This window comes from Quercus robur, chromosome 12, assembly GCF_932294415.1.
Source record: "Quercus robur chromosome 12, dhQueRobu3.1, whole genome shotgun sequence".
NCBI classification, from domain to species: Eukaryota; Viridiplantae; Streptophyta; class Magnoliopsida; order Fagales; family Fagaceae; genus Quercus; species Quercus robur.
The window spans coordinates 16,399,368-16,421,338 of NC_065545.1; the positions used below are offsets into that span (position 1 = coordinate 16,399,368).

The window sequence follows — 21,971 nt, forward strand, 5'->3', positions numbered from 1 at the left end:
GATAGAATTTTTACTTTAGTCTAATCTAAGTGTATGTGTGTGTAAAGTTATCTCTTGGAGACTTGAACACCAACCCTTCCCCCCTATACCCCACAAACACAAATACTTATATTTGTGGAGTGACTATCGCATTAAAGGTGCGCGGTAGTTTCTATTTAGTATTTACCATTCTATATGAATGTGAGAAACCACAAAAAAAAAAAAAAAAAAAAAAAAAAAAAAAAAAAGTTGCAAAGTCATGTACGCATGTATTGAATCAATTTTTTTTTTTTTTTTTTTTTAATTTTTTTGTATGCGCATGTATTGAATCATATATCAATTGATTATTGATCAGCATTCAACATTTCTTGTTCTTTTTATTATTCAAAACACCTTGGCATACCGAACAATTGATCCCTTCAATAACCGTAAGGTCCACAACTTAGTAGTGTTTAAACAACATTATGTGTTTCCACACACTTTTTTACTCACACTAATTTCTAAAAAATAAAAACAACGTTATTAGAATAACATTATCAAACGGGCCCTTACTCACTGAGGATTTCTTTTTTATATTTTCCCCTTTCATTTTCACAAAATTTTGAATCATCCTATTAAAAAGTGAAAAACATATTCCTGAATAGAGATGTTGATGATAAGTATCCATATTATTACTTTTCTTCTAATAATGGTATCAATTAAAATTTACCATGAATTCACAATCGATAGACCCTTCATGTCTAAACAAAGTCAACTGGATTCTCTCGTTGGGGTTAGGGATTAGAAAAAATCTTCTATCCACTAGAAAGGAATCACAAGAAATAAGAATTTACTCGCTGATCACCTTACTAAAATATAAGTATTAAAATTTGAAATCCGAGCATTGACCAATGAGCAGGAATATATGAATCAAAAATGTCACCCTCGATGAGGTGCAAATATATCTATTTCCGGTTTCCACAGACCTCTAGTTGGCCCAGAGAAGAGATTATGATGACACCAGGCAATAACAAATAACTTAAACCCATCTAGATTGAATAAGAAATATATCCAGCAAGATAGGGTACATGAACCATTCTCAAATATAAAATGATTAAAATCTCGTTCCTGATTGGAAAACAGATGTAGCAGGCTAAAGAGAAATAACTAAAGTGAGGCTAGAGGCCTATCAACATTATGATTCCTCCACTTCATATGTTCATTGGCTCAGGACTGGTCGAGTTCAGTATGTCCAACAGTGAGTTATGTGGCTCCAATTCCTCATGCCACAACGGAAGTTTGTCACCGGCGTAGAAGTTTCTTGTCACTCCCTCGGAATTTATCTGCAAGAACATCAAAGACCAAGGGGTTTCAGTCAATTTGTGAGCATGTGAATGGTGAAAAAGAATCTACTTGGAAATGCTCAGCACAAATCTTACAATGACAGTACGAACAACACCACCACTAGCACCATCACGTGCAATGGCAAGGGAAACTGCCTTAACCACTAATTGCTGCAGTAAAACACCAAAAGATAATTAAGAGCCTAAAAAGCACAGCAAAAAAAAAACAGTTTTATACTTATATATATATATTGGATGAGCAATGAGAGAGTATGAATTACAAGAAATGTTTTGCTCTCATACTCCATCCTTACACACATATTCCTCCTTTTGTAATAAGTAATGACAAATGAAAAGAAGAGAAATAACTGTTATCATGACTCATCCTATACTAATTTTTTTTTTTAAATCACATTTGACCTTTTCAGATACAGCCAAGGGGGAAATAATAAGGCAAAAATAAAAAAAATAGGTTGTCATGTTTATTACTTCTCCCTGATTGTAACCTTTAGTTGTTTATTGATGCAAGCATAATAATGAGGTCACATCTCACAGAAGCTTGAAAGAATTTTATCATCACCTCAAAAGGCATTAACTAATTTTGCATTTACAAAGATCAAGACCTACATACCTCAGCTTCATCTTTGGTCATTCCTTCTTTCCATGCTTGATCGAAAAACCCGTACAAGTAACTAGAACCAGATCCTGTGAAACACAAAGTTTGTCAAACCAAACGCTCATGCAAAAATATAGCACTGAAGTTGATATCAAAGATGGCATCATAAAGAAAACTTTACCCAACATACATTACAAAAACACATAACATATACACTAATTTATTGTGTTAGAACCAACCCTGATAGAAAGATAACAATGTCATATAATATGGCACATATAAAGCTAATCCTGCAAGATCATGAATTTTCCACAAGATGAATGAATGCTCTGCATGTAACAGGCAACATATAAAACTTATACCATCAATTTCAAGACAGTAAATTCTGAATGTGAAGTGCTAAATGCAATCCATTCCAAATAGAAAGGAAGTATACAAAAGAAACAAACAAAAAGGAGCCAGAGAAATTAAGATTATAAGTTGCAGCATAACTAATCCTTTTCTAAGCCAATCTTCTACTTTTATCACTAGACTCCTCAGGCTAAGCTCTCCCACACCTCCAAACCAGATTAAGGTTTTTCTGTTCTTTTTATTTTTATTTCAAAAAAATTAAAAAATGTTTTAGCCCCAAGGGGGAAGTAGAAATTTCAAATGGCTTTAGAAACCCTTCATATATATAGCCTACTAAAAGACTGCAAGAGAACAGTTTATACAGAATCTTACAGTGCAATTGCTACAAAAGAATATGGTACAATACGAAAACATATAATAATAATAAATTGAATGTGCAGCACTCGCAAAACATAGGATACAAGGGAATATTTATTGATGAGACAAACAGAAGAAAAGCATACCTCCAATTGAAAAAGGCTGCTCTATTATCGTTCCACCAAGAGGAACTCCATAAATTTTACCACCTTCATACTTGTCCCACCCACCAACAATCATGCCAGTTTGTAACATGTTCTGCCAAGTCCAAATATTGTGACAAAGCAAGTATTTAGGTAAACTAGAAATAGTTTAATGGTACAAATTTTTGCTAATAAGAAATACTTTAATACACAAATTGAAAACATCAAATAGGTTAAAAGTTATTAACCTCCACATACAGAGAGAAGTACTGTTTTAACCTTCACAAATAAATTTTTCTTATTGCCATAAACTGCATAGTGCAGCCCACAACTGGCTTATTTTGGTATAAATATTTGCGTTCATGAAGAGTCCTATTATTCTCAAACAGAATTCTTTTAAAAAAAAAAAATCTCAAAATCAATCCTATTTTGATACTCAATCTACCATAACATGAACAAATATATGAGGCAAAAGAAGAAAACCAGTGTATTCAAAGAGCGGCAATGAAACAATTATATATTACTCTGACCAAAGCAAGAAAGCAATCATACTGAACAAACTAAAGCAGTAAACTCAGACCTTGTTATTATAGGCTAGTAGCCTGACGAGGTTCGCAGCAACCTTGACAGTTGCAGGCTGCCCTAACTGTATCCTGTATATAAAGATAATTGATAATTAAAATTTCAGTACTTGAAACAGTAACTAACATGACAATGACATAAACCAAAACAACAAAAAGTCTTTTAAGTTACTGCCAAATGTGGTCGACATAACACCCCCACCCTTCATTAAACCCGTAGTTTCAATACAAGCACCTCAGATTATCAATAAAGTAAATTACAGATGACTCTCAGTAATATAACGAAACATGATCCAAGAGATACAATGCGCCAAACTAATCATAGAATTTTAATGGTCAAGGAAATAAACAGGAACAGAACCACTCACGTGTGCTGATGAAGGAAGTAACGCACATAGTCGGAAACAATCTGGGAATCTGCAGCCTGCAAGAAGCAGACAAGTAAATAATACATGTAATCAGAATGAAAGCCATGCGTTAGAGGCTCAGCCAACAGATGGAGCAAAAAAACGAAGCAGATGAATCAGTTTTACTTTCTTTATCATTCTCTAGAATTACGACAATCCTTAATTCAATAAAATTGTAACCCCAAATTTGTCCAACACGTGAGAACAAACATTACACAAACAACCTACTGACCCCACAAACATACTTAAATTAAAACTATTATTCAATGATCAATCCTTTTTTTTTTTTTTTGATAATTCAATTGTTACAACAATTGGGGGAGCGAGAATTTGAACCCTGGTTCTCCTTGTAAAGGAAACCAAGCAATGCCACTGAGCTACGAGGCTCTTGGCTCTTGGCTCAATGCACAATCCTTTTTTAGCGACATAAAAATCGATACATCACAAAGAAATCAAAGCCTCCTACAAAAGCTTCACCAACCAATAATGGTGATTAAAATTGAAGCATTTTCACCATAAGCAAATCAGGAACAAAAATGAATGTGAGTTGTTTGAGAAAGAATAATACCGATCCAGAGCGACAAACATACACATTATCGGTCAGCTGAGTAATCTTGTCCGATGCACGGTTAGCAACATAGACTCCTGCAAACACAAAAACGAAATTGAATCAAACATAAATCATCGATGTTAGTTTTAATTGAAATCGAAAACTAATTCAAACCTAAAGGATTAAGCAATGTGTTAAGATGATAGTGAGAGAGCAACTAAATTTAGGGTTTGGAATTGGGGAAAAAGACGAGAAAATAAGAAATTTTCTAGGAAGCCAAACAGAGAGGGAAATTAAAAAAGAAAAATACCAGTGCTGGTGCGAGAGTCGGCTCCGAGAACAACACCGCCGTTGTAAGTGACGCCGATGATGGTGGTGCCCATGGAGTGAGGGGCATCTAGATTGTTGCTAAGATCCATGTTCGAGGGAGAGAGAGATATGGGTAGAAACCCTAATAGCGTGGACTGTAAAAGTATGAAGATCTGGATGAAAGCACGGAGTCTTAAGGAATGGAAGAGGTGGGGAGAGTTCAGAGAGTGAAGGAATGGGTTTTCTCTTTTTAGTTTTATTAATGGACCTGGCTTCTTGCACAACAAGTTCTTTTTTTTTTTCTTTTGCTTTAACAAAAATAATAATATATTGGTGGCTCGGCACGTGTGATGATTTTTTTTTTAATAAATTAATGTAATTTTTTAATTTGAATTTATTTACTGTTATTGAGAATACATAGGAAGAGATTTTTAAGAAACTAAAATTTACTACCGCGCATCCTTGGCGTGATGGTTACTTTATAATTGTAAGTGTTTGTGAGGTGTAAGGGAAAAGCCGAAAAGGGACAAGTTCAAGTTTTCAGAAGAAAACTTTACATACATATACATTTAAATTAAATTAGAGTAGCATTTCTATCTTATATAAAACATAAAATCAAAAAAAAAAAAAACACTAAAATTTAGAATTTAGCTCCACACACATATACACTTAAATTAAGTTAAAGTAGAATTTCTATCTTGTATAAAATATAAGATTTAAAAATTAAAAAAAAAAAACACTAAAAGTTGGATTTTAAAATAGAGTAAACTGCTGGATTTAGTGTGTGCTAATTTTTAGGGAAAAAAATGTTTCAAATGTGCATGTGATATATTTAAATAGAGTGTTCTAATTTTTAAGAAAAAAGTTTCTCTGGTAGTTTTTTTTTTTTTAAAATTATGTTGAATTACAATTTTAACCCTATTTTTTTTTTTAAGAATATGAATTATCTAATTAGATTAGGGGTATTTTTGACATTTTCTAAAATCATGACTAATTTTCTAAATCCTCTTAACATATAGAGATAATCATATATATTTTAAAATTTTCCTAAAATGATTTACTAACATATGCTCTGAGGGCATACGTCAGTAAAACCCATAATAATAATTATTATTTACAAAAAAAAAATATATATATATATATATATATTATAATCATCATACACTTATATATAATTATATATATATATATATAAAACATAAGACGTTTTTTTTTTTTTTTAATCTTCCATATCATGCCACATAAGCTTTGGTAGCTTTGCAATTTTTCACATAATTTTTATATATTTAATTCTTTATTTATTTGACACATAATTTTTTTTATTTCCTTATTTATTTGATAAAAACTAATCAAATGTCAATCACTCATTTTAATACCCAAAACGTAGTTTGTATTTAGACTCCCATTAGGAATTGTTTTTCTTAAAATGGTGTATAAGTCTTTGACTTGCTTCTAAAAGCATATTTGTATACTCTCTTAAAAATCATATAAGATTAAAAAAATTAGGCTAAGCTAGACTCATACATTTATATAGGAAGCAAAAACCCTTATAGAAAAATTAAACAACATTGTAGTCATAGTTTCAACTTTCGAGCCATGGTAAACCTGCTGTGGTCCTATGGAAACATCAGCGAGACATTTAAAAGAAGAAACACACCATGACCAAGTACAAGAAGATCATCCAATCTTCACATGCTAAATATGCATAGAGCCCGTGCCATCAAACCATAAATTCAACTACAATAACAACTCTGTCACCTTATATTGTGTGGGTGTGTTCTTTGTCTCTCTGTCTATGTCCACCCGAAACTTTGATACTCCTTTGTTCTGTTCCCTTCTTACCGTCATTGGCGCCACCTGTGTTGGAAAGTGAATTCCCAGAACCGAACAATAAGGCCCGTTTGAGCCATGAGGGCATGTAGGGCATGAGAGGTATAGGGTTGACTAGGGTATGTGTTACGAAATGCAACGGTTGTGAGAAAAACATGATAATTGAGTGTTAAATCTAGGATAGTATGGATAGGTTGTGGAGATCCAACTCCTCTGTCAGCTCCAAGACTAGTTGTCCTCCTGATATTGTAAACAAAGAAGATCACACTATTGATGATAATGAGTTGCCCCCTAATTTCCATAGATGGAATATTCCTAAAGTTGATACTAAAACTGTTTATAAAACTAGTTTTGTTAAGAGTGCTTTTCATTCTGCTTACAAAGCTAGAATTGTTGAACAAATATTCTCTATTTCTAAAACTCATGAAAAATGCTGTTTGTTTTCTAAAAGAAATATTAGTGAATTTATTGCTGCTAAAAAATTCAGTTATTTGCATATTGGTATGGTTCAAGTTGCTATTAAACCACTCACCCGAAAGGGTATTAATGCTTCTGTTCTTATGTGTTTAAGAGACGCTAGATTTAAGCACTTTAAAGATAGCATTCTTGGTATGATTACTGCTTCTTTATATGATGGTCCTGTTTATTTTAACTGTTATCCTGATCTTACTCTTGCTTTGGATGATCCTAATATTGTTAAAGCTTTGACTTTGAATATTGCTTCATCTGGTTATCACATGGAAGAAGGTAGTAAGCTTTTTGCTTTGATTTATCACATTTATTATAGACTGTTGGGTACTTAAATAAACCATGGTGCTAAGATTCATAGAGAACCATTTGGTAAAACCATGTTAATTCAATGTTCAACCCCTAATGCTAAAGTTCAAGTTCCAAAAATGATTTAATGGCAAGATGTTAAGCTTCCTACTGATTGGTTGTTGGAACAAGAATCCCCTCCTGCTAAACCTGTTTTTGATGAGCTAGATCTCACTCATATTCAACAATATCTTGATAGTACTGTTAAAATAAGTTTTCAAAACAACCCACTTTTGAGGATCAATGAAGGAAGACATTCCTTTGTTGGATCTGAAAGTATTTCAAAAAGAGATCAAGAGATCAATGATTTTTTGCAAAAGAATTTTGAAAAACCCACTGATTTAAAGCTAAAAGGTGTTTCAAGTGATAAATCTCGAATTAGCTTTGTTTACTATTCCACTAAACCTGAAGCTTCCCCTCCATATAGCAGAACTGCTAATGAAGAAGAAGATAACACTAAATCTGTTTGTCCATTTGATTCTGATTTTCCTCTTATTGACAATCCTGTTTACCAAAATCAACTAAGAGTTTTGAATGTTTTGGATGAAAGTTTTAAAGTTGATATGGTTTCCCTGTATAATGAATTTATACTTGCTAAAAACAGAAATAAAAGAAAATACTTCCAAAATAATTTTGCTCAGTCTGAAAAAGACTGTGTTAAAAGAAAATGGTTAGAAAAGATGAATCAATTGAAAAAACATGTTTTTTTTTTTTTTTTTCTTGAAAATCATTATGTTTCAAAAGATGAAGTTTCAAAACAACATCTAATAAAAAAATCAAATTTTGTTAAGGCAGATAAAACCACTGTTAGGTCTAGTCATCCTCCTCTTGAGACAATTTTGATAACTACTAAGAAGGATGAAGTGAAGGCTTCTCCTTTCAAAATTGCTGATGATCAAACTCCCATTGTTAGTCTTATTGAACAAAACAATTTTACTAATGAATCTTTGCATATTATTGGTCAACAGTTTGACCGCATTGAAGAAAAAATTGTTTAAAAAACTGTTTCTCTTGAAAAACCTGTTTCTGAAAAGTCTGTTTCTATCAAAATTGAAAAACCTTTGATTGATTTACCCAGTCAAAGAGAAAAGGTGAATTTCAAAACCTCTCAGGCCAAAACCCTTGAGATTGTTGAGAAAATGCTCTCTGATTTAAAAGTTAAAATTAAGGGTACTTCTACAAGTACTCTGGCTACTCGAACTATTTCTAAAAATGAAATTGTTTCTGAAGAAAATACAGATTCTGATACTGTTTCTTCTGTTTCTGTAAAAAAGGTTTTTGATGATGATTTACCAGAAATTAAAAGATTTGTTGGAAATTTCAAACCCATGTCTTTTACAAAAAACTGGTATTCAAAACTCACTCCTCCTGATATGCAGTTTGAAGAAAGATCTTTTCAAATACAGTTTTCTGTATCTGCTGATAAGCTTTATGAATGAAATATTGATGGTTTGTCTAAACAAGAAATCATTAATAAAATGGGTCATATGTCTATGGTTGGTATTGCTTATCAAAATAACCATGATCTTGATCAACCTGATATTGTTAATTTACTTGTTACTGGTTTTTCTGGTGCTCTTTGTGGATGGTGGGATTCATATCTTACAGAAGAATCTAGAGAGTCTATTAAACATGCTGTTAAAAAGAATGATGAAGGTTTGCCTATTTTTGATGAAAGTATTGGTCGCGGTATTCTTGATGGTGTTAATACCCTAATCTATACTATTCTCAAACATTTTGTTGGTACTCCATCTAATATTGCATCTCGAGTTTCTGATTATTTAAATAATTTGAGATGTCCTACTATGTCTAATTACAGATGGTATCAAGATGTTTTTACTGCCAGAGTGATGCTCCAGAAAGATTGCCACAAGCCTTATTGGAAAGAAAAGTTTATTGACGGTCCGCTGCCTATCTTTGCTCATAAGGTAAAACAAGAGTTAATGGGTAAAAATGATTCTACTGATTATGATAATTTAACCTATGGTGATATTTTTAGTACTATTAAAAAACTTGGTATCAACATGTGTAATGATGAAAAATTGTTAAAACACCAATTAAAGAATAAAAGAAAAGCTAAATATGAAATGGGTAATTTCTATGAATAATATGGTTTGCCTCCTATTACTCCTTCCAGGCAAAAAGGTAAAAAATATGATAAAAGCTATAAAAAAAATATAAAAAATACAAAACAACTTTGTTAAACCTAATGATTTCTATGCTAAGAAGAAAAATGTTTCTAAAAGATATGATAACCAGAGATCAAGTAAAGGTAAATGCTTTAACTGTGGTAAACCTAGACACTTTAGTAAAGATTGTAAGCAAAAACCTGGTAAGTTGAAAAACAAGTTTAACATGTTAAATATTGATGATAAAAATCAAGAAGAATTATTCAGAATACTTGAATCAAAGAATTCGTCTGATTCTTTGGAAGATGATTTTTCTTCTTCGTCTGATTCTTGCTATCAATCTGCTACTGATTCTTCTGATTCACCTAATATTAAAATTGGTTGTAGAAATTCTTGTTGTAATGTTATTAAATCTGTTAATACTCTCACTAAAAGTGAAGAAGATGAAAAATTAATAATTCAACTGATAAATCAAATTCAAAATCCTGAATTACAAAAAGAATATTTTGATAAGTTTAAGAAAAATTTGATAAAAGATGAAACTGGTAAAAAACTAAAATCAACTATAAGCTTTGAAGAAACTTTGGAGAGATTTAATAAAAAGAAATCCAAAGAATGGACTGTTAATGATCTTCAACATGAAATTAATGTTGTTAAACAAGAGATAAATAAATTAAAACATGAATTTAAAAGCATTAAAAGTGATAACAATAATCTCAAATAAGAATTGATAATGTTAAAAATTGATAAAAATCTTAATAAATCTAATAACGAACAAGACGAACAAGATGAGCATAAAGATATTGTTGATAATTCTCAACTTAGTCTTGTTAATAAATTGCTTCCTCCAAAATAGTTTACAAAAGTTAAAATTGTTGTTTCCTATGATTATCATTTCACTGTTATTGCTATGATTGATTCTGGTGTGGATATGAACTGTATCCAAGAAGGATTGATTCCTTCAAAATATTTTGAAAAATCAACTGAAAGATTGATTTCTGCTAATGGTAGTAAAATGAAGATTAGATATGAATTGAATAATGCTCATGTTTGTCATGATAATGTCTGTTTCAAGATCCCTTATGTCCTTGTTAAAAACATGACTGATAAAGTGATTCTTGGTCTGCCATTTATAAACGCTTTTATCACATTTAGATGTTGTTTTGAAACTTCATCTTTTGAAACATAATGGTTTTCAAGAAAATCAAAAAACAAAACATGTTTTTTCAATTGATTCATCTTTTCTAACCATTTTCTTTTAACACGGTCTTTTTCAGACTGAGCAAAATTATTTTGAAAGTATTTTCTTTTATTTTTGTTTTTAGCAAGCATAAATTCATTATACAGGGAAACCATATCAACTTTAAAACTTTCATCCAAAATATTCAAAACTCTTAGTTGATTTTGGTAAACAGGATTGTCAATAGGAGGAAAATCAGAATTAGATGGACAAATAGATTTAGTGTCATCTTCTTCTTCATTAGCAGTTCTGCTATATGGAGGGGAAGCTTCAGGTTTAGTGGAATAGTAAACAAAGCTGATTTGAAATTTATCACTTGAAACACCTTTTAGCTTTAAATCAATGGGTTTTTCAAAATTCTTTTGCAAAAAATAATTGATCTCTTGATTCTTTTCCAAAAACTCATTGATCTCTTGATCTCTTTTTGAAATACTTTCAGATCCAGCAAAGGAATGTCTTCCTTCGTTGATTCTCAAATGTGAATTGTTTTGAAAACTTATTTTAACAGTACCATCAAGATATTGTTAAATATGAGTGAGATCTAGCTCATCAAAAACAGATTTAGCAGGAGGGGATTCTTGTTCCAACAACCAATCAGTAGGAAGCTTAACATCTTGCCATTGAGTCATTTTTGGAACTTGAACTTTAGAATCAGGGGTTGAACATTGAATTAACATGGTTTTACCAGATGGTTCTCTATGAATCTTAGTACCAGGGTTTATTTGAGTACCCAACAGTCTATAATAAATGCGATAAATCAAAGCAAAAGGCTTACTACCTTCTTCCATGTGATAACTAGATGAAGCAATATTCAAAGTCAAAGCTTTAGCAATATTAGGATCATCCAAAGCAAGAGTAAGATCAGGGTAACAGTTAAAATAAACAGGACCATCATATAAAGAAGTAGTAATCATACCAAGAATGCTATCTTTAAAGTGCTTAAATCTAGCGTCTCTTAAACACATAAGAACAGAAGCATTAATACCCTTTCGGGTGAGTGGTTTAATAGCAACTTGAACCATACCAATATGCAAATAACTGAATTTTTTAGCAGCAATAAATTCACTGATATTTCTTTTAGAAAACAAACAGCCTTTTTCATGAGTTTTAGAAATAGAGAATATTTGTTCAACAATTCTAGTTTTGTAAGCAGAATGAAAAGCACTCTCAACAAAACTAGTTTTATAAACAGTTTTAGTATCAACTTTAGGAATATTCCATCTATGGAAATCAGGGGGCAACTCATTATCATCAATAGTGTGATCTTCTTCGTTTACAATATCAAGAGGACAACTAGTCCTAGAGCTGACAGAAGAGTTGGATCTCCACAACCTATCCATACTATCTTAGGTTCAACACTCAATTATCATGTTTTTCTCACAACCGTTGCATTTCGTAACACATACCCTAGTCAACCCTATACCTTTCATGCCCTACACACCCTCATGGCTCAAACGGGCCTTACTGTTCGGTTTTGGGAATTCATGTTTCAACACGGGTGGTGCCAATGACGGTAAGAAGGGAACACAACAAAAGAGTATCAATGATTCAGATAAACATAGACAGAGAGACAGAGAACACAACCACATTATCACCGGCCAAAAAAGAGTGGCTATGATACCATAAAAGGAGCGGTTATATATATATATATATATATATATTATAATCTGAAATAGAAGTCTACTGTAGCATAATCTAAGTATACATGTGTATGAATCTCACTCTTGGAGATTTGAACCCTAGCCTTTGTTTCCTGTACCTTACAAGCACTTATACTTGTAGAGTGACCATGACGCTAAGAGTACGCGGGATAATGTCACCCTTTTTATGATGTCAAATACATCGAAACTCATACTAACAACAAGGTGCCAAACATTAAATGTCCTATATTTATTTATGATGCATGAATTGCATGTTTAAATAAGAATTAATAAATAAAACCCAATATCATATATATTCTATATTCATATTTGCTACCTCACTTTGAAGGCTTCAGAACATCATTATTTTATTTATTTTATTTTTAAAACAAATGTTACCATCACAAACGATGTTTCTCTTATATTTATGTTGTGTACTTTGGTCCACTTTGATCATATTCGGGCTACTTCAGTCCATTCTGTTCACTTTGGTCATATTTGGTCCACATTGATTTTATTTAGTCCACTTCGGTCATATTCGGTCTATTCTATCCACTTTGGTCATATTCGGTCCAATTTGGTTCTATTTAATCCACATTAATTCTATTTAGTCTAACTTGGTACATTTAGTCTACTTTGGTCATATTTGGTCCAATTTGGTTATATTCGGTACATTCTGTCTTGGTCCATTTGTTCTTATTCAGTCCAATTTGGTTCTATTCAGTCCATTCTATCCACTTTGGTCCTATTCGTTCTTATTCGGTTTACTTTGGTCCTATCTAGTCAATTTGTTCTTATTTGGTCCAATTTGGTCATATTTGGTCAAATCCGGTCCATTTTGTGCACTTCGGTCATATTCGGTCCAATTTGGTCCTAATCGATTACTTTGGTCTTATTTGGTCCACTCTATGTACTTTGGTCCTATTCAGTCCATTCGGTCCAGTTTGGTTCTATTCAGTCATTTCGGTCCATTCTATCTACTTTGGTCATATTCGGTCCAATTTGGTTCTATTCAGTCCAGTCATTCTTATTCGTCCAATCCAGTCCATTTTGTCCACTTCGCTCATATACGGTCCAATTTGATCTTAATCGGTCCATGTTGGTCCTATTTGGTCCATTTTATCTACTTCGGTCCTATTCGATCCACTTTGGTCCAATTCAGTCCATTCTGTCCACTTCGGTCGAATTTGGTCCCATTTGGTTCTATTCAGTCATTTTAGTCCATTCTGTCCACTTCGGTCATATTCAGTCCAATTTGGTTCTATTCGGCCTTCTATCGACTTTGGTCCTATTCAATCCATCCGTTCTTATTCGATCCAATCTGGTCCATTCTCCTAAGTTGTGTTTGGATAAGAAAGTTTTAAATTAAGGGATTTGAAGAACAATTACTAGTAGAAATGGTTTGGTATTTATTTAACCACATATAATAATGTGGAATTTACAAATTTTGTCCAAACAACAAAACTTGTAATATTATGAATTTGAAATGACATATCCAAAAAAAATCTACATATTAGTAAAACCCAAATCCATCCATAAATTTCACCAATGGAAAAAAGGAAAAAGAAAAAGACATTTTGTACTCTATTCAAATTATTTGAAATAAAATAAAAATATAATTTTTTATACTCTAGCACACCCTAATACCTTTTTCTTTTGTCTTTTCTTTTTTTGAGAAAGACCCTAATACCTAATAGGATTCTTTTTTATTATTATTATTTAGGATTCATCTTCTACCTAATAGAATTAAGGCAGAAGATTTAAAAATAAATAAAAATTGATCCAAAAAAATCATTAAGTAGAAGTACAACTATATTTTTAAAATTTTGATTCATTGAAAAGCTGTACTTATAGTGACTTAAAAAAAAACTAATAAAAAAAAGAACGACAATAAAAAATGACCAAACTTATAATGGTTGATGATGCCGAAAAATCACCAGTAAGCCACACAGTCCTTGCATGCTCGAAACAATACCTGTACAATAAAAAGAGAAGACCTAATAGAGAACACTGGTGTGGTGCCGGCCAAATACTCTTCGAATGTCAAGTTAGAACTTCTCACAACTTTAGAGTGCCAGAACTGGGGTGAATTATGCGTACCTTTTTTCTGAGGGTCTTCAAGTTTTTATAGTAGTGTAGAATCAAACTTCTTTGCTTGTGTCACAAGTCTTTTCCTTATGGAGAAAATCTCCATCAATGCGCGTATCTTCCAAAATCCTCTTCATGTTAGAATTCTATTCAAATTGGGACTTTATGGACTAGGGTTAATCTTGAGGTGCAAGTCGTTTCCGTTTAGGGTTTCTTGAAGACCACATAATGACCAATTGAGTGCCACATGGCCTTTTGATTTGTCCACCCTGGGTCCGTTCACATCGGATCCGTTTACTTTAGCCCATTTGTCTTGCACTGTCAAGTCCATCTAAATGGATCTGTCACCTCTGATTTCCTTCCTCTTCAATGGTTATTATATATAACATATATGTAGGCAATTTTATTAATAAAATTTTATAAAGTACAAAATTACAAAGCATGTATCAGAGACCACCAGGAGGTGTAAGAAAAGAAACTGAGGACATTCCTTAACCCACACATGGTTACAGTCCTGGAAAATGGTATAGTGTGCTAAAGCTTTGGCCGGTTTGTTTTTACATTGCATTCCTAAGCTAACCTTATAAACAAACGCTTTGCAAATTGCAACAACAGCTTAATATCATTAATAAGATGACCCCATGCAGAAAAGGATGGAGCAGAATTACTAAGCTCCCTCAATGCCTAGTGATCAAGTCACCAAGGTCAACTTCTTGAGCAATTTTATTTCAAAAGAATTGAAAAGTAATGTACAACAGAACACCTGAACCAAAGAGATGAAAATAAACAGCTCTAATACAACCCACACCAAATCAATAAGAAACACTGAAACAAAAGGGGATTCAACCTAAAGAAGTGTCCCTAAAAACAGAATGAGAAACACACCAAAAACAATAAATGGCTTTGTTAATAACAGAGTTACAGAAATCTTTCTGAGATTCCAATCTGCACTTTACTTCCCATTTGATCATCTTCAATATATATACCTTCCTTTACCCTTCAACCCCGCCTCTCCCCAACTTATGACTTCATTCAAGTGGAATTTTGGGTGTCTTACAAGGCACCAGTTTGAAATAATTTTTTAAATTCTTTTATAAAAAAAAAAAAATGGCATTGGAAAAACAAGTGATCTTTGTCCTCTATTTTGTTCCTACATAAAGCACATTGTGGATCAATATTGAGCCCCCATTGTAGCAATCTATCCTTTGTTGCTAGTCTATTCTGAATAACCAGCCAACCTATAAAAGCATGCTAGGGGTATGGCTAGGAAACCAAACCACTTTCCACTAGCTCACTTATGGGTTTTTGCTTCTGGTGTGATTCCAGGGTTTTGCGCAAGTGTAATGACTAGATTTGGATGGAATCCAAACTGGCTTGTCTTCCTCTCCCAATACCACCAAACCAATCTTGCTTTGTAGGTTCACTAAATTTCTTTGGATGGAATTTAAAGCACTTATTTTTCAACAAATTAGAATGAACCCAAATTGCACAAAGTGAACCTGCTTGAGCAAATAAACTCCATATAAACTCCATGATAGCTGCTTAATTTGTTCCACTCTTCCAATCTCCTCAACCCTAAACCTCCTTATTTCTTTGGATTACATACCAAATCCAACCTTACCTTAGCTCCTGTAGTAGTATGATCAAATCCCTTCCATAAGAAACTATTTAATTTTTTCCACACTTCTTTAATAACTTTTTTGGGGAGAATAAACATTCTGGACCAGTAGCCTTACAAGCTAAACAATACTGATTTAATTAGTTGCAATCCGCCAGCATAGGAATGGCGTTTAACTGATCAAGAGTTAATTTTTGCTATAATTTTATTTGCCAAAGGTTTCTTTTTCAGTTAACCTCTTTGATATCAAACGTACACCAAGGTACCTCACAGGAAGTTTCCCTTCCTTAAATTGAAGAACTGCCAATATTTGTTGCTTCAAAGTCAAAGGAACAGCAGCTAGCCTCATTTTCCAATGAATTTAGCTCTCAGCCTTGAAAGCTTCTTGAAGGATTGTAATACATCTTGGATTAATCCAAGGGATTGAACATCAGCCCCCAAAAAAACCATCAGATCATCAGCAAAGCACAGATGGGTTAATTTCAAATCTGCACACTTAGGACGAATTTGAACTTGCTGAATTACTCACCATCTGCTGCATCAGCTTGGAAAACACCTCCATAGCTAATACAAATTGATATGGGGATAGATGATCGCCTTGCATAAAACCCCTTTTTCCCTTGAAATAGCCCATCAAATTCCCATTAAAGGAAACAGAGAACTTTGGAGTAGTAACTCATTCCCTAACCAATGAAACAAACTGATCAGGTACTCCAACAGCAAAATCATAAGCCTTCATAAGGTCGATTTTTAAATTGCACCTAGCAGGCCCTTTTTCTTTATGGTACTTCCATAACTTCCTGAGCTAACAATACATTTACTTCTCCCTGTAGCTTACCAGATATATAGACTTAACTGCTGCACTAACTTCTTGATGAACTATATACTCCACAAGATTTCTTTAAAAAAATTGAGCAGTAAAGCTATCTGGCCCTGGAGCTTTATCTCCATCTAGATTGAAAATAACTTTTTGTATTTCCTCAGCGGTTATTTTGCCTGCATGACCCTCTGTTGCTCCACAATAATCTTTCGACGAAGTAATTGAGCAACTAGTTCAGCATCATCTACACTGAAACTACTGTGAGAGGTTCCAAGAAGTTATTCATTGAATTTAATAGCCATCTCCTAGAGTAGTGCGGGATCTCCTACCTTATGCCCTTGATTGTAATAATAAAGGCATCTTATAGTATTCCTTGCATTTCTAATCGGAACAAATTTATTTTAAAAAATGAGGTACTATGATCCCCCAAATTGTGGCATTTGATTCTTTCTTTCTGCCTAAAAAATCTCTCTGCTGCCTACATTAAAGATTGGTACATATAAGGGCTCTCCCTCTCTTGCCTAATAAGGTTAGGATCATTACCGTTTGATAGAGAAGTTTAAGTAATATTGTTTGTAGTTTTTTAAAATACATGTGAGTAAAAAAATGTGTAAAAATATATGTGAAAATGTGTATAATATTGCTTAAAAAATGAAAATGAGTTGTTTAATAACTCTACCAAACGGGGCCAAATTGTAAGCATTCGATTTTGTACCAATTCCAAACTTAGTTTAGCTTTTAAGACTTGAGTGATGCAACCACCGGGGTCAACTTCAGAAAAGACTCGAATGAATCAGAATCTCAACAGTTAGCTTGAAGTGATCATCCCCTGCCAGAATTATCGTGGTAATAAAGATTGGCACATCAATGTAAAATTAGGAAAATTCATAACACGGAACAATTTGCTTCTAGGTTATGGGTTTCAATCTGCATCTGAGTTTCAATTTTGATTGTTGATCTAGTGTCAAAACTGATCCAATTATCATCTTGAATGACATTAATAATCAAATTATCAAAAATAAACTAAGTAATAAAAATGAAGGCATAAATGCCACCACAAAACACACACACACACACACCATATACTGTATTTCGCATGAAGTAACAATTGATTTCTCTTCGTTGGAAAATGAAATTAGCATCATCATCGTCTTCTACTTTCTGTATTTCGTATGAAAATTGTTAGTCACTCATTTCAACTCCAGTTACCACTTTCTTGCAGCGCCTCAAAGCTAAGCTAAGCAAAGATTATTGACTTCCAAAAAAGGAGTGACCAACTGCCGTGTAGTAGTTTTGACAGGCAAAAAAACTGCTAAAAAAACTGCCCTGTTGTAGGAAAAGAATAAATAAGCGCCAAAATAAGGTAATAAATGGGTTAGCAGACTCCTGAAGCTTGTGCAAATCCTTCAGTTGGTATCTTTCTCTGGCTAGGAGGAGTCCATGGCAATGGCTTCTGGAAGTGGATGCAGTTGAAGGGTGGGCATATGGGACTTGTTGTGTGGGATGTGGGGTGGCCCAACCAACTTCCTCTCCTTCGGAATTCCTTCAATTTCAAGTACCGACTTCCTCTCCTTCGGAATTCCTTCATCAAGTACCTTCCTCACCTCGTTTGCAAGCTCTATCACCATGTCTTCCTCATGGCCTGTTCACAAATGTTCCAGAAACTTCGTCAAAGTTTAAACCAGGTCTCTATGTTCAACAGAAGGAAGGTCTGAATGTATTATGATATTTCATGTTGGGTGGAAAACTCACCAATTTGAGACAAGGCCTTCTCTAACAGGAAAAGATAGTCTCTATTGTTTCCGCATGGCCCATTAGCAGTTGCAATTTGCCTGACCAAAAGCACAAAAGAAATCAGCTTGAGGAAGAAATTTTCACAAAATGAGGGGTAGAAGTAGAAGAACCAAATTAGGTGATGGTGAAAAGGAAATAAAAAGAAGAAAGAATTACTAATCACTTTACCTGGCCATTTCCTCCAATGGTGCAGGTCCAAGATAGTACTTGTTTGATTCTTTGTCTGGAGTGGATGTGAAACTGCAAAAATAAAAGAAAGGTTCTGTTAGGAATATTCCACTAAACATACCATATCTAAATGCACCATATGATGTCATTATATCATTTAAAGGTAGAGAGAGACCATTTTTTTTTTCGGATTGATAAAGAAAACCATTGCAGATTCCATCCATTAATATTTTTCCCCACAAAAGAAAGATATGACAATTAAAGCACATAACAAGACAACTTACACTATAACCCCTGTTAAAGCAGGCTGCAAGGAATCTTCTTCCTGGAGTGAAGACAGCACACATATAGGAAATAAGTAAAAAAACAAGAATGAACAAAACATACAGGCATGGAAAACAAGAAAAGATAACAATGACAACTCTAGCCAAGAGACAACGGTTGTAAATCACATCAAAATCTTACCTTGTAGAAGTCTACAAGTGTCTTTTCATCATATTCACATTCCCTCCTTTCCAAATACTGCATTTAAAAGATTCTTTAGTTTACTTATACAATAAAATAACAATTGCAAGCCAACTCTGTGGAAAGGAATTCCCAGTTATAAAAAATAAAAAGCAATTTACATTTTGTCAAAAGTACTACCTAGCACTCCCCATCTAAACAAGCTAACTTAAAATTAATATATAATATTACCTCCATTGCTAATCTTTCCCTTTCAGGGTCTCCCTCAACACGATAAGCAGCACCCCACTGAAAGAATAATTTAAGAGTTAAAAATCAATTGACATAATCCAAATCTTAATTGAAGGGAATGATTCATCACCTGTGGCCTCACAATTACCATAGATAAGTAGCATACAAGATAATTAGTATTAAGATCTTCTACTTACGCATATGGCTCCTTCTTTCTGTTCCAATGTGCAAGTGCGCGCAGGATGTTCAGGTGTGCCTCTGTGATCAATGCATGCTGAGACAGAAGGAATGAAACATGCATAAGCAATTATAATTAAATGTTCAGGAATATGATTAAGACTGATAATGCATAATGTGTAACAAATACTTGTACTGATAAATCTTTACCAAGATCAAATACACGCCTGTAGTCCTTAATGTAGCCTATCACCTTCTCATCGTATTCAAATCCTGGGTTCCACACCAGTGAACCATAGCCGAAAACCCAAAAAACCATGGTTGTGTAACACCTGCCAAAAGAAAATTATCCTCAGGTTCACATTTTAGCAAATAACTGCTTTTTCAAGCAAATGGGTTGTGATTTATTAGTTTGTACAGCTTGAAGCTGGTTAGACATTATTAGCTTGCTTTGTTAAACATTGTTTACGGGGTTGAACCAAAACTCAAATCAGCAGTTGCCACCATACAAACACAAAACCGCCCAAAACTTGATCAATCAAATACTAACAAAATATATAGAAGTTTTGACTTAGGAAGCACGAACACTTCATTTAGGTTGCCATCCATGTCTGTGCTTCCTAGGTTTTGACCAGTAATTTAAATGGACTCGTTTATATGGTAGCTTAAATCCAAGTTTGTAAAAACATTGAAACACTAAACCTTTTATTTTCTTTTAATTACTAAGTTACACTAGCACCGAGTGGGGTTAAATCACAACTTTTATCTAACTTATCCCCTTAATTTCAGAATATATCCCCCAAAACCCATCAGATTGAATATTAAGTATTGACCATTATTTCTTGCATCCTTTCCCTAACACCTTAGACAAAGCCTATTTTGTGTACATTCCCAAAAAAATAGATCTAAACCTAAGTGAATTCCACAAAAGTGTTCAACAAGTTAAATTAGTCAACAATTTCTTTCTTTTCTTACTTATTTTCTAATTCTGGAACAGTATGACTATTTAACCATTGACTTCATTCTATTGAAAGAAATTAAGAGGCAAAAAATAGACAAAATCCCAAATTTCTAGGTGTTGAGTTTTCCATTATCTTGAAATCAAAATAATGACATATAAAGAGGGCTTAAATTATTATTTTTTTTCCTTCTACGTTTTTTTCTCAGCAACCAAACAGATAGCTCAAATTACAATGCATAACCACAATTCAACTTATATAAAAAAATAAAATAAAAATACACAAAAATAGAAAGTCACCAGCATTGTTCAACGCATCAAAAGTAAAACCCACATTACACTAATTAATTAAAACAAAAATAAATAAATAAATATTAATAATAAATCAAAGGGAATCGGTTCTTACAAAGAAGATCGTGAAATTCTTTTTTTTTCCCGAGAAAACTCTAGAGAGAAAAAGTCGCTAGATTTTCAGATTTCCCGTTGCTTTATGGTGGCAAAGAGAGAGAGAAACCAGAAACCCGGGTTTAACTTTCAGCGATTAGGGTCTCCCTCTCTCTCTCTCAATCTCTTTGTTTCTCTCTCTAACTCTCTGTCTCTGTGTCTTTGTGTTTGGTTGTTTTTCGAGGATGAGCGGAGACGAGAAAGTAGAGAATTTATAGGAAGCTCAAGCCCATGGCCAAGTCGTAGGAGTAATGCACGTCACACGAATGGATGATGTATTGTTAATGTGTCTTTATGTATATGTCTTTATATGTATACCAAATTAATGTTTATGTTTTTTTTTTTTATTAAATAAATTCATTTAAGTATATATTGTTTTTTCTTTTTTCTTTTTAAGGACCTCAAATTATTTTAGGAAAAATGTTAAAACGATTTTATGGAAAATATAAATAAGTTATTTGTTTCTTTTTACATAAAATTTTTCTAAATTTTTTTTCTAAATTGATGCTTTAACATATTACAAAATCCTTTTTATTATTTTTATCATTAATTTTTTTTTTTTCAATTTATTAAAGATAGTATGTGTCTTGCAATTTAGTTGGTATTTATTAGAGATTTGAGATTCAATTTGCCTATACCAAAAATTGATTAGTGTCTGATGATAAAAAATTATCATAAAAAATAAACATCATATATTGAAACTATCTAAAAAAAAAAGTCAGTACTTATTAAATTGATTTGTCAAACATAAATTAGCATGTTATTAGATTTTTTTCCCCTTACAATAAGGGATTTGAGTGTTTGATCCATAATCTCATACAAATACATCACCAACTCTAAATTTTCTTTTTATGAATAAGAATATTCTTAATTTTCTTTTTATAAATAAGAATATATTAAGAAGAAGCCAAAGAGGACCTCGTCCTATTCTTAATTTG

General features: G+C 32.8%; 2 protein-coding genes across 2 annotated transcripts; both read right to left on the reverse strand.

Annotated features, from left to right (window-relative positions):
• Nucleotides 1-986: 986 nt before the first annotated feature.
• On the reverse strand, nt 987-4,907 carry LOC126709039 (proteasome subunit beta type-6). The gene is made up of 8 exons (XM_050409109.1): nt 4,617-4,907; nt 4,325-4,401; nt 3,718-3,773; nt 3,349-3,421; nt 2,772-2,883; nt 1,933-2,006; nt 1,398-1,472; nt 987-1,301 (listed from the first exon to the last, which is right to left on the reverse strand). Exons 1-8 carry the CDS (start codon nt 4,723-4,725, stop codon nt 1,170-1,172), a joined length of 708 nt encoding a protein of 235 aa, XP_050265066.1. The 5' UTR covers nt 4,726-4,907; the 3' UTR covers nt 987-1,169.
• Nucleotides 4,908-17,886: 12,979 nt separating this feature from the next.
• Nucleotides 17,887-21,282, reverse strand: LOC126709253 (gamma-glutamylcyclotransferase 2-1). Its single transcript, XM_050409402.1, has 9 exons — nt 20,996-21,282; nt 19,842-19,963; nt 19,652-19,728; nt 19,455-19,511; nt 19,224-19,280; nt 19,043-19,083; nt 18,759-18,830; nt 18,549-18,628; nt 17,887-18,438 (listed from the first exon to the last, which is right to left on the reverse strand). The coding sequence occupies exons 2-9, from the start codon at nt 19,948-19,950 to the stop codon at nt 18,224-18,226; spliced, it is 708 nt and encodes a 235-aa protein (XP_050265359.1). The 5' UTR covers nt 19,951-19,963; nt 20,996-21,282; the 3' UTR covers nt 17,887-18,223.
• Nucleotides 21,283-21,971: the final 689 nt, after the last annotated feature.